Genomic DNA, 12,533 nt, shown 5'->3' with positions numbered 1-12,533 from the left:
GCGAGAGCTTGCATTTGTAACTAGTAAAAATAAATAAATATGAGTCAAATTTGAGTTACAAGTTTGCAGCTCTCGGTATTTTTTTTTATAAATATCATCTAATATTTTTTTCCTGTAACTGTAGTTCATATTTTATCTAACCATCCTCACATTTTATTCTACAAGTTCTCACGTCACGTCTTCAAGTTCTCACATTCTGCAAAATATTTACCGTCATACAAAAGCCAAATGGGCGCGTGTCTTACAGATGGGAATTTTTCCCGGTGTAAAATGACACCGAAAAATACGGGATTTAGGAGAGCAGGCTGCATCTATTCCCCACACTTCCTCAGAATCGAGTGCTCATCACTAGCTGGAAATAACATGGTGATGTATATTGTAATTGGTTGTCGACGTAAAAAACATATTCCTGAAAGAGGACTGAATCATCATAAGTAAATGGAAGTGGAATTTTTCAAGCACTGCGGGGTCGTTTGGTAGGCTCCTCTGCTGTCAGGGCTGAGTAGCTGCAAGCTGGCAGGGAGGCGTGACCTAGGACAGATACTGTACCGGGAAGTGCAAAGTTCAGGCAGGCCTCCTACCTGTGATGCATTCAAATGCGACTTGAGAGACTAAATATCCAGTCAAACTGGCTCGACAGCAACGGGCACGGAGGAAAGAAAGACTGAAACTGAATGTAATGCTTCATATGACTAAAAGCTCAGAGACGTGCTTCATCCACGTTCTGTCCTGAGAGTAACACAATAGTGTTGAGCTGTAGTAATAATTTGTAGTAGTAGTAATTAATTTAGATTAATCATACTACTACACTACTCACACTACTGGAAGTTAAAAACAAGATCATTTCCTAATCAGTTAAGGAAAATAACACACTGTAGTAAATGCAGGTTTAAACTTTGAACAGTTTTAGTTGTCTGATGTTTATCTGCCAATAAATGTACCCAAAATGTGATAAACTGCTGACCCTTCCATTTTAGTCAGTATACTTCATTAAAACAGTTTTAATCATCTGGCCAAAATTAAGTATTTAGATAGCTATCACCGGTCATGAGCAAAGTCTTTCTAGAATAAAATTAAATCTCTTAAAATGTCTCCATGACTGTTTTGGCTAAGAAGGTACGCCTAATGAACTATAAAAACTGTTTATTATAGTTATTCTTATTGTCTGCATGTTTTCGCTCAGGTGAGAGCAGCCTGGGAGAGGTGTGGCCAGCGGAGGTACAGGAAAGAGGCGGGGAAGGAAGCTGAAGGCTCACAGGTGACTTATTCACTTGTCACCGGGAAACAAAATAATATAGGGAAAACCGTTTACGAAAAACAACAACAACAAACACCCCGAATCTGTGACATGGGGATTTAAGAAGAGCGAGTTTCGGGGTCAAGCAGAAGTTGTGATTTGAAGCGAAGCGCCTCCGTCGACGTCGTTACTGGTTTGGCATGGATCACCGGCCTCAGCGCGTCTGTGGTTAGAGAGAGAGCCTGCAGCCGGGACTGAAGCGTTTTGATTAAAAGAAGTAAGTTTACCGAAACTGTTTTTATTAAGAAATGAGAGCGGAGGTTGGTAGATTGTGCTGAATGCGCCTTTTGTAATTAACTGTGTGATTTCAATGTGAATGATTTTAGCAGTTCATGTCTCTTTGTAGAGTACTGTGTTGTTTATGTTCTCACACGCTGTTTTTATGCGAGTCTGTTCCACTACATTTATCTTTACTATATTCCACTTTTTACTACAGTACATTTATTTAACAGCTGTGTTTTTAAAAAGATATGATCTGTTTATAAAATTAGGTGCATACAGTTTATTATGAATGAGACCACCAAACTCTTTATATAACAGATGTGATTCCGCTGCATAAAATGTTTCATCTTTTACTCTCTGAGTTCTTATTTTTCACTTATCGGCCTACTGACATACTGTACATGTTAGTATGCAGCATTACTGCATTTACTGCATTACTGAGTAAGAAATCAAATACTTCTCCTGCTACTGCACATACTGTCTGTACTTTTGTCAGACGTGCACCCTGCACCCTTTCAAAGACCGATCAGGGTGTTTGTGGACTCTAATATTACAGTCACAACTAAAACTATCCACTTTCTTTGGCAATGAATCCTCCTCGGAGCTTCCTTGTAGGTCTCATCTTAAGTCATTATTGAGGTTTGTAGGTTCCCACAGTGTAAACAGATGCACTCGTACTAGACAAACAACACTGTTGGATATTTGAAGGTGAAAAAAAGCTGCTTGAGTGATAAAAGGCAGTCCAGTGCTGCACGTGACTGTTGAGCCACATTAAGGCAAATGCCATTAGACTGAGAGGACTTTTCGGTAGCTGGGTAACAGGTTAAATATTGATTGCTGTGTACATAAAGGCAATGATCACAGAGCTGTCTTTCTTTTTTACCTGTGTGCAGTTATTTATTTATTTAGTGAGGGTTTTACTAATGAACCTCAGTGTAAATTGCAGGGAATCAAGCTCATTCTAAATTGCAGTAAGTGTAAAGTTAATTGGGAGTTGTCCCTGTAAGATTTAATGCAAGCCCAGGCTAGTACCCTCTTGCAGCCTTTGGCTGACTGTGAGAATAAGGAAAACTAATTGTCCAAGATGATGTAGCTCTGCTAGCTGTGTAGTGTGGGTGTCATTTTTTTTCCTAGAGTGGCTGACGGGAATGTTGAAGGCCTTCCCTGACTCATACCTGTTGCTCTCAGTTTGCTGATAAGCAGGTGATTTATGGTTGTACAATCTTTCAGTAACCTAAACAGCAGGAGTGACAGATTAGATCCATAAGAGAAGAATTTGCTGAGTTCTAACGTTTCCTTTTCTAGCAGAGAGGGAGCTATTCAAAGTTGGTCACTCCTACTGTTGCGCCCATGACCCAGAGCTTTGAAATGATCAACACTGAAGAAGGTAAATGTGAACTAAAACATGACCAGAGCCCTCATATCAGTCACAGTAATGCAGCCGCTTCAGAGTAATTACATAACACAGTATCACTTCTACAGTTACTCTGTGAGCAGGATCCGGTTAGACTGGTGCCCCTAAACCTCAGACAAGCTAAAGTTTCCTCCTCTGTTTTCCACAGTTAACCGGGATTGTTGCCACTGAGGTTCAAAATTAGTCATGAACAAGCACAGACTGATGATGTAGCCACGCTTTGTCTCAGAAGGTCCCATTTTGAAGCCTAGACCAGATCTGACTAAGAAACTGAGGGACAATGCGCACTCAGACGGTGGAAACTTGTCCATCAAAAGTTAGCCCCAGGCGTGCCCAGCCTAATCATCTTTTTTACGTATAACCATAATTTACTAGATAAATATTGTTCTGTTTTAAATAACACCTGGCGCTAGCGACTGAGCCCATAAGTTCATCGGGAAAGTGTTTATTGAGGTTTTAGACCAAGTGAGTAGAACTGTTTTCTTTATATCGATGTCCATCTTTTAGGCTGTGTCTGTGGTATCTTTGTCCACTTGTTCCTCTTTCACGTCTCTGCATATTCGACCATTTTTCACCATTTTCTCTATCTGATTGTGACCTCATTTGTGTATCTGACTGAAACTGTGAGCAATATGCAAACGAGCGTGCTTACACAGTCTCCATTCTGCTGTTGGTAATACTCCGACACCATTAAAATATTAAGAAAATCTGCCATATAACCATTGACTTTTAACTCCACAGAAGGGTCAGCCAGGTCATGCTGATGGACCAGGACACTCAATGGCTGTACCAACTCTTGGCTGAAGTCCAGCTGGAGAAGTTTTACCTGCGTGTCAGAGACGGCCTCAATATCACTCGCATTGAGCACTTTAACTATGTGAAAGACACTGATCTGGAGCAGATAGGAATCAGCAGACCTGGTGAGCCTGACCATCTTAAATAGAAACAGCTTCCTCTGACTGTAAAGATTTCCCCTTAGGCTCGGTAATGGAGGTTTGTTTCATCACAAGACAAAGAAGGGCTTAAAGTGCTCCTGAAACAAAAGCATTGCCCCCTGTTTACCTGCAGTAGTGTGTTTGCCTTTCGAAGGCATTTAGTCAGTGTACAGCTTATTTAGTGATGAAGTTATAGTCCATCTGCATTAAGAGTTTAACACAGGAAAAAAATATGTTTTTAATATACAATAACAGAAAATGAAACACTTCTGTATTTTCTTTCTTGCAGCACAAAGAAGATTATGGGATGCTCTGAAACGCTATAAGGCAAGCGCACGCATAAGGTCATGGGTGCCGAAGGTCTGAAACACATTGGTCACAGCTTTGTTATAAACTGTTATGTGTTAATTACATTTATAAAGTCTTGTTAAGTTTGTCATTTTTAATGACTCAATGATCCATACAGGTGTTCAGCAGCCGAAGTCCAGATGGGGGGGAGCAGTTACCCGCAGGTGGCCCAGCACAGGGTCAGGATGGTAGAAGCCGGGCTTTTCCATGTCTGATCCAAGACAGTGAGCTGATTCTGGGGGAGAAGTTGGGCGCTGGGTCCTTTGGGGTAGTGAAGAAGGGAGAATGGCAGACGCCCACTGGGAAAGTGGTAAGAAACGGCTTTATTGGCAAATAAATAAAACTTTATGCCAAGACTGTATATAAAATGTGGATGTAGCCACCGTAATGTCAGCCGTTAGACTGTGAAGCAGCAACATTAAAATTATGGGGGTTTTTTGGAGCTAGATTTTGTGTGTGTGTGTGTGTGTGTGTGTGTGTGTGTGTGTGTGTGTGTGTGTGTGTGTGTGTGTGTGTGCGCGTGCGCGCACGCGTGTGTGTTACGCAAACTCTTTAGGCATGGGAAAAAGTGCTTGTATGAATATGTATGTGTGAATGAGATTTGTAGTAAGTGCTCAAATAGTGTAGTATTGTATACTGTAAGTACCAGTACCTTTACCATATTCAGATGGCAGCGTGGAGTTTCTAAACCATCTGCTAATGCTAGCAGGATTGATTAGCAAGGTGCATCTATTGGCTGAATCCCACAGATGCATGTTATTTAGTAACATACAACTAAAATAGCATATTCACAAAAAACTGGAGTGCAAGCTGTTAGTATAATTAATCACATAGCATTACATATTATTTGTCAGATAGATTAAAAGTGCTCCAAAAATGACAAAAATGCTAGTGGAGTCAAGGCTTACTTTACAGCTGCCTGAGTCGGCGTCCACTTGTCAGTCTCACAGAGTCCATACCCCCATCTTTAAACCTTCATAAAATATAAATGGGTGAATTTAAAAAATAAATCACCCTATTTGCAGCCATCATAAAGGGGAAAAAAACATTTTTGTAGCGTGCTGTAAACATGCCTTTTTTCTGCTCTAAAGTGTGACAATTTTACATGGGAGTCTTTGGAGACTGACTCACTTTTGGAGCCCTTGGAGTGCAGTTTATGGCATTTGTGTGTAAGCTTAATTCTTCTGCCACTTGATTACACCTTGCAATATTGTGAGACATGGCTAATTTTTTTTAAAAAAAAGGAAGGAAGGAAGGAAGGGGCCAGAAATACCAGCAGGTGACTTAAGGGTGGCTGTGTCAACCTTTAGTGTTCTGGAACAAGTAATGTCACGTACACGCCCTCGCTGCCTCCTTTTGGCTGTTGAGGTGAGGTGATGGTCTGTGGGCCTGATTGAAACTGAGTCTCTGTATTTATCTCCTTCCTCTGCTCAGCTTCCTGTAGCAGTTAAATCGCTCAGGACCAGTATGTCGAGGCAGACGAACACACTGACAGACTTTCTCCAAGAAGTAACCACCATGCAGTCCTTAGACCACTCCAACATCATACGACTCTACGGGGTGGTGCTCACACAGCCCCTCAAGATGGTAAACTGGAAATAATTATGAATAATTAGTTGATCTGGTCAAACTTACGTGTTTTTAGGAGCCAGATTTAACACTAATTCTTTTTTCCCTTCGTCTAGGTCACAGAACTGGCCCCCTTGGGCTCACTTTACGACACCCTGCGTGCACGTCAGTATGAGTACCCTCTGGTTCGCCTCTGGTTCTTTGCAACGCAGATTGTGGCAGGTATGGAGTACCTGGAGAGCAGGAGATTCATCCACAGGGACCTGGCTGCAAGAAATGTACTGCTGGCGTCCAGGGAGATGGTGAAGATCGGGGACTTTGGTATGATGCGAGGCCTGAGCCAGGAGAAAGATCACTACATCATGGCGGCACACAAAAGGATACCATTTGCATGGTGAGAGCAGTTGGGGAAAATTCAAAGCTTGAGCATTAAGTAATTCAAAATCTTCTTAAATACACAGCAAATTCTCACTAATAATAACTTCTTTCTTTCCCTGGTGGCCTTTCTACCTGCCTTTTCTCCAGGTGTGCTCCAGAGAGTCTTCGTATTGGCTCCTTCTCCCATTCCTCAGACGTCTGGATGTTTGGTGTCACCTTATGGGAGATGTTTACCTACTGTGAGGAGCCCTGGTTTGGTTTGGATGGCCGGCAGGTAAGCACTTGTCAGCCACCTGAACTCTGATGCCATGCTCTTTTTTTTGTGTGTGTGTTTGTGTGCATGCCAGACAGCGTATTTGTCTTCATGTTTGGAATGCGTGTCACCGCCCTTACTCTTTGTTTTTCTGGTATGCTCTTTGACTCAGAGTTTTAGCACTATTGACATTCAATGTCCTCCAGATTTTGTGGCGTGTAGAGCGGGAGGGCGACCGCCTGGCGAAGCCACCTGATTGCCCTCAGGAGCTATACACTGTAATGAGAAAGTGCTGGGCCTACAATCCTGCTGACAGACCCACCTTTGCCCAGCTCACTACAGTGGTGGCAGAGGTATGAAGCTTCTCTTGTCCTTGTCCATAAAATCAAAGCAGTGACTGTTGTTCTAGCTGCATGAATTTGCCTTAAAGTCAACCTGAAAGGATGCACAGACATGCATCATTTTTCTGCATGCAACATCATTCCTCTGTCTTCCTCTACAGGCTAAACCCGCAGAGGTGCAAGCAGCAAGAGACTTTGCTGAACCCAGAAAACTCACATTTGTGGCCGGTGACCTTGTGACCGTCATCGACCACGGGTGGGTGAGACAAAAAGAGTAAAGGAAACTCTTTAGCTGACACAATGGGCCTTTGTTGAGATGAAACAGGGGGTTAAACCAGCCCGCTCTTAAAGAGACATTTCATTCACAGCGAGTCCTCGAAAGCATTTAACTTTGCCGAACAGGTCTAGCAGCTTTGAAACTCACTTCACTGTATTGTTTTTATTTTATGTAACAGATCTGATAAGTAAATTGGTATTTCCTACGTCATTATCAGAACTTTTTTTAGTCTTGTTTAAATAGAAATCTAACAAAAGTTGTTGAGTTTATTTGGGACGGAAAAATAATCGTAATAATAATCTGTATCCTGTCAACACCCAGATGGTTACACTATTTAACTTTAAAATGAAAGCCTACTTATTATAATTTATTCTCATACAAATCGCTCCCTTTCACAGCTGAGCTTGATTTCTAGTGCCGCGTTGAGCCATGGTAGAGCTACGCTCTAGTAGGTGACTTCGATCGTTGCATTTATAATTGTGCGCTGGTTTGTCTGCACTGCTCTGCAAGAGTGAAACTGAACTAATCACGTTGCTTTTGGAGCTAATAAATATTAAGCAACATCTTACTAAAAGACAGGAAAGAGCGAAGACTTCAGAACTGACTGGCAGAGCTGTGATACATTAGCAGAATGCTAGCTCTTTCATGGGTATTGCGAGCAAGCGAGATACAATTGCAGTGTACTACATTTTGTTTAGTGGAGCCATTATCATTGTGCTAATCAATATACTGTGTTTACACTACAAATTACTACAAAGCAGGCCCATCACATAACTCACAACTGCTTTAGTGGGAAGGTGCATGTCAGTGTAAGGCATGATTTAGATTTGTGCGTTGGTCCTACTGGAAATTCCCTTTGAACCCTACGCTGTAACCTGACAGGCACCTTTTGAGAAATGTAACTGCACATCAGTTTGACGCAGCGTACAAAGATACGAACGTAGGCCCCACAAAGATCCCACGCATTAATCTAATTCCAGCCTAAGGTGTAGGCAGTCTAACGCATTACTATGAATCAAGTGTCACATCATCTGGTGTGTGTTTAGCAAGTTGTCAGTTACTTTTCTCACTTCTGTTTGGCACGTAGGAAATTTGTTTTCCTATTAACCAGGTATTTTCCCTTTGTGTGTACAGTCTGGAGCTCAGTGAGTGGCGGGGCCAGAACCAGAGGACGCTGGCCGTTGGCTGGTTTCCTGCGAGCCTGACTGTGCCCCCACTCCCTCCTGCTGCTGCTGCTGCTGCTGCTGTTGCCGCTGCCGCTGCTGGCACCGCTACCTCCTCCTCCTCCTCCTCATCCAGTAGCTCCGGGCTCAACCCTCCAGCCTACATCTCAAACCCAGTAAAGGGCAGTTTGCAGCACACTGGGCATGGAGACGTCAAGCCTGAGCGCACCTGGGGAACACCTGAGAGACTGGACGAGTCAGTGATAACCCTCATTCACTCATTCCTAACATTTTATTTTTTAGTGTACTGGGTATCTTTGCGTCTGTAATAATGTCTACCTGTGCAACAGTGAAAAATGATGAGCAAGGACATGTTTGTAAAATTGTCTGCTCTCAGACTCCATTGAACCCAACTGAAAGCAACAGTGTGCCCAGTCATCTGCTGACATAAAAAGAAATATGAGATAAACTGAAGTTATAAAATGGTTAGAAAATTATGGTTTATTGACTGAGCTAAATCTTACCTAATAAAACAGTGGATGCCAGCTTAATGCAATTTAAGGTTGACCCCGTCATCAAAGAAATAGTTCCTGAAACACAAAATTAATCAACAGAAGGTGTTTTAATAATATTTGTGTGTTTTTGACTGGTTTCCTCTTCATAATTTGTTGACTGGATAGTAGACGGGGTCCTAGAAAGCAATGAAAAAGAGGTTTCAGTTTTGATTTTCTAACTCACAAGTTTTATATCCTGCTTATATATAAATTTCCACCTCAGGTCCCTGAGTCACTGAGTTTTATTGCACAATGCTAAGTTCACCTATTTCAGTTCATATAGTTTGTGAGCCAAAGATGTCAGTCTAATGTGTTAAACTGTCGTGACCCGTGCAGCAGTGCCGGCGGCCGGAGGTCAGGCTCTGGCAGGGAGAACGAGGGATCCAATCTGCAAAGAATGGCAGGTAGGAGTATAGCCTATAAAAGTACAATGTTAAACTAAAAAAATGGAAAGATATTATCTGTGATTATCATTGTGTTAATACTGTGTTTTATTCCTAAGCTGAAGGCTTAAGAAATTATCATTTCATGTTGGTGTGTTAGTATATTCTCTATGTAAATTAACATTTCCATCATGCTATCTAGAGTCATCACTCAGTGTTTTAAGACCCTTAGAAGGTGTTATTGTTTTTATAGACAGCTGACTGATGATATTTGTACAATCATGCATTCATTTATTCGTTCATTTTTTTAAATTCTTTTGTTTTTGTTTTTTTTTTGTTTTGTTTTTTTTAATGAATCATCAGATCCATCTCAGAAGTAACATGCACATTTACATTTAGCCACTCTGCCCCCTGTTGGCAGAAGCTTGTTAGGAGCTAGAATGGGCAGCACGGTAGTGCACTGGTTAACTTTCTGCATCAACTGACTGACTAGTGTAATATTTAACTCTGCTTGATTGGTTGTACATGTTAAAAATCTCCCTTTGTCTTCAGGTTTGGCTCAGAGCCTGGAGTCAGTCTTAGGTGGACATCGGCCCCGAGCTCATACAGTAGGAGTGTTGAGAGTGGATCAGCATGGCAAACCCATTCCTCCTGTGATGGCAGCTCACGGTTTAATGATGCAACAGGATCCTCGCCGGTTCAGCGAGGCTAGTATCGTTCCCCCTCCTCGACCGCCGCTCCCCAACATAAAAGCGCTTAAGAAACTCCAAAGAAGACCCATAGTTAACAACGCCTCAGGCACCTCATGGCCTCAGCAAATGGTTTCCTCCCATCTGATGCAGACACAACCTCAGCCTCAGCTTCAGCCTCATCCTCAGCAGCCTGTCGGAGGCTCCAACCTTCTCAAAATGTCCCAGTTGGCACGCTCCACCCCACAGCTGGATGAGTATACAGAGAGCAGGGAGAGAGATCGAGAACGAATAAGAGAACGGGAGAAAATGTCTCATGTGCAGAACACAAGTGTCATTATTGCACAGGTTAGTGATTTTATGTCAAAGTCACAGTGAGCACAGCTTTGAGCTTTTTTGTCATAACTCAGGCCATGAACGTAAATAAAGTGGAGGCATTTTACATCCAAAACGTGAAAGGTCAACTTCACTGTGATGTCATGTGTTATGCAAAATCCCTTTTCTGGCTATTACTGAACCGTAGACCGTCTTTTATGCTGACTGTGTACCGAGCACCATAACAGATCTTTGGGGGTCCACCTTTAGAGTCTTTACTAAACGCACTTTATGAGACTGGACAGACAATGGTGTAAACTACAGCTTGAGTGGTTTGCAGTACTTCAAGTTTTCCTCCTCCGTGTTTCCTATGTTTGTTGCTCTGTTCAGGTTATGGAGGCGGTACATGGAGTGACCACTGAAGAGGTTTATAATGCGCTTCAACGAAATGACTGGAACCCATTGCGAGCTGAACAGCAACTCAAGGTCAGACCATGATGTGAAAAACAAAAAAACACCACACTTTGCCTGCAACAAGTTTTTGAAGCTGGTGATAAAATATGAGCAAAAGGAATCCAGTTTATATATGTAACATGTAAACCTCCATCAGGAGAACTCAAAACGGTATATGCAGAATATATAAAAGCATCAAAACAGGGGGAAAAAAGCCTGAAGGAAATCTTAAGAAGCTAAATGGATGTTAACATATACAGTTTAGTGAAAATACAGTCTGTTCAAAATACTCAAAAGTAATCATACCCTTAGTTCAAATCTAACTTGGAACCACGACTATTTTAGCTTAAATTATGCTCACTCAAGTTACGTTATTCAAATCACCACTGACACTGAGAACCAGAGGTCCGGTACAGCAAATGAAGCATACAAGTAGGTCACTTGGCCCATAGTTTTTGTGTTAAGGTTGTCATTTCTAGCCTGCTGTGAGCACTTCATGCTAGGCCTCCACAGGGCAGTAGTGGTGTGAGTTTAATATGTAAACAAAGTTAGATATTAAATGTGGGTGCAGAGTAGCTCTAATAGTTTCCAGTTGTGGTTTACAGGCATTTCTCTTGTTCGTGCAGATAAAGCAGTGCTTATTATCTGTAAATTTGTTATCAGGTAGTTAAAGAGAGCGAATCTGCAATCTGTCTGCATGTCCAAATTAAGCATTCTACTGTAATGTAGCCTAATATTGATAATGTATACATTTTTATATTAAATCATGCCCAGCACAGCTTTTGTTTTTGAAGTCTGCATCTTACCTCTGTCCTCATGTTTCGCTCTCTTCAGTTAGAGCAGCTGTACCTGCTGAGCCTCTGCTCCAGAGAGGACTGCGCCAAGATCCTCGCCAGACACCAGTGGAACCTGCAGCTGGCCAGCCGCTACCTGATCCAGTTATCAACCGGCCCAGGCGAGAGGGAGCGACCTCCAGTCAGCACGGATAGAAGAGTCTGAAGGCTGACTTTTTCAGCACCACCCCCCGATGTGCGGTGATACACTCCAACACTCGGAGCCCCTCAGTTGTGCACTCTGGTGCATGTGAAATTAGAAAAATGAAGGCAGATGAATACAAAACTGACGATTATTGTAAAACATTTTACCAGAAAGGCGACGTTCTCTTTACCACAGTTTTTTTGTTTGTTTGTTTTTTATATTTCTAACGTGGCTTTATTTTGCCACATTTTGTACATAGTTTTTGTATTTTAATACATTTGTACATATTGTAGTAGAAATGTTGTTGAATAAAACTGATGATCTTGTATGTTAAAAACTGGAAGTAGTATCAGTTTTCTGATTTATAGCTTAAGTATTTCTGTAGCATTGACCACACTTAGTGTCTCACTGTCACATTTAGGGGAAAAATCTGTCTGCTGCTCTTTAGAAAGTGTGACATTATTAAACAGCTTGCAGTGCCCTGAACACAGTGATGTGCGGTGAGCTTTGTGACGGGTGAGGCACTGACTTGTTGGGAGTCGGATGTTCACATATATGAACCCAAAATAGAAGCTTATATTTCAGTTTTAATTATGGTAATGATTTATTATGCTTTAATCAACTCCATACTGTTCAACAATGATGGCAAGAAAAACAAAATATTTAATGTAAGGTCAAACTTTTTTTTTTTTTTTTTTTTGGGGGGGGGGGGGGGTCTCTCTTTTTAAGTAAATTTTTTTTTTAAAAAGTATTATCTTAGAACAGGGCTCTTCAACTCCAGGCCTCGAGAGCCCCTGTCCTGCAGGTTTTAGATGTGTCTCTGCTTCAACACACCTGAGTCAAATATAGAAGTCATTAACAGGACTCTGGAGGACTTGACTGCATACTGAGGAGGTAATTCAGCCATTTGATTCAGGTGTGTTGGATCAGGGCCACATCTAAAACCTGCAGGACACCGGCTCTC

General features: G+C 41.9%; 1 protein-coding gene across 2 annotated transcripts; it reads left to right on the top strand.

Annotated features, from left to right (window-relative positions):
* The first annotated feature begins 1,221 nt into the window (after positions 1-1,221).
* tnk1 (tyrosine kinase, non-receptor, 1) lies at positions 1,222-11,894 on the top strand. Of its 2 annotated transcripts, none has more exons than XM_030753850.1 (14): positions 1,222-1,514; positions 3,675-3,853; positions 4,158-4,195; positions 4,335-4,526; positions 5,651-5,803; positions 5,902-6,179; positions 6,311-6,437; positions 6,623-6,769; positions 6,919-7,013; positions 8,169-8,453; positions 9,088-9,155; positions 9,687-10,171; positions 10,529-10,624; positions 11,426-11,894. In XM_030753850.1, the coding sequence occupies exons 2-14, from the start codon at positions 3,691-3,693 to the stop codon at positions 11,588-11,590; spliced, it is 2,292 nt and encodes a 763-aa protein (XP_030609710.1). In that variant the 5' UTR covers positions 1,222-1,514; positions 3,675-3,690; the 3' UTR covers positions 11,591-11,894. The 2 variants fall into 2 exon arrangements, with proteins under 2 accessions (XP_030609710.1, XP_030609709.1); XM_030753849.1 differs by having other exon boundaries at positions 4,158-4,228.
* Positions 11,895-12,533: the final 639 nt, after the last annotated feature.

This window comes from Archocentrus centrarchus, chromosome 18 (genome assembly GCF_007364275.1).
Source record: "Archocentrus centrarchus isolate MPI-CPG fArcCen1 chromosome 18, fArcCen1, whole genome shotgun sequence".
Lineage (NCBI taxonomy): Eukaryota > Metazoa > Chordata > Actinopteri > Cichliformes > Cichlidae > Archocentrus > Archocentrus centrarchus.
This window is presented reverse-complemented; position numbering and strand designations above follow the sequence as displayed.

Coding starts and splice junctions, on each gene's coding strand:
- tnk1 (XM_030753849.1), top strand. CDS start 3,691: ATGCTGATGGACCAGGACACTCAATGGCTGTACCAACTCTTGGCTGAA. Junction 8,454..9,087: donor ACACCTGAGAGACTGGACGA/GTCAGTGATAAC, acceptor TGACCCGTGCAG/CAGTGCCGGCGGCCGGAGGT. Junction 10,625..11,425: donor GAGCTGAACAGCAACTCAAG/GTCAGACCATGA, acceptor CGCTCTCTTCAG/TTAGAGCAGCTGTACCTGCT.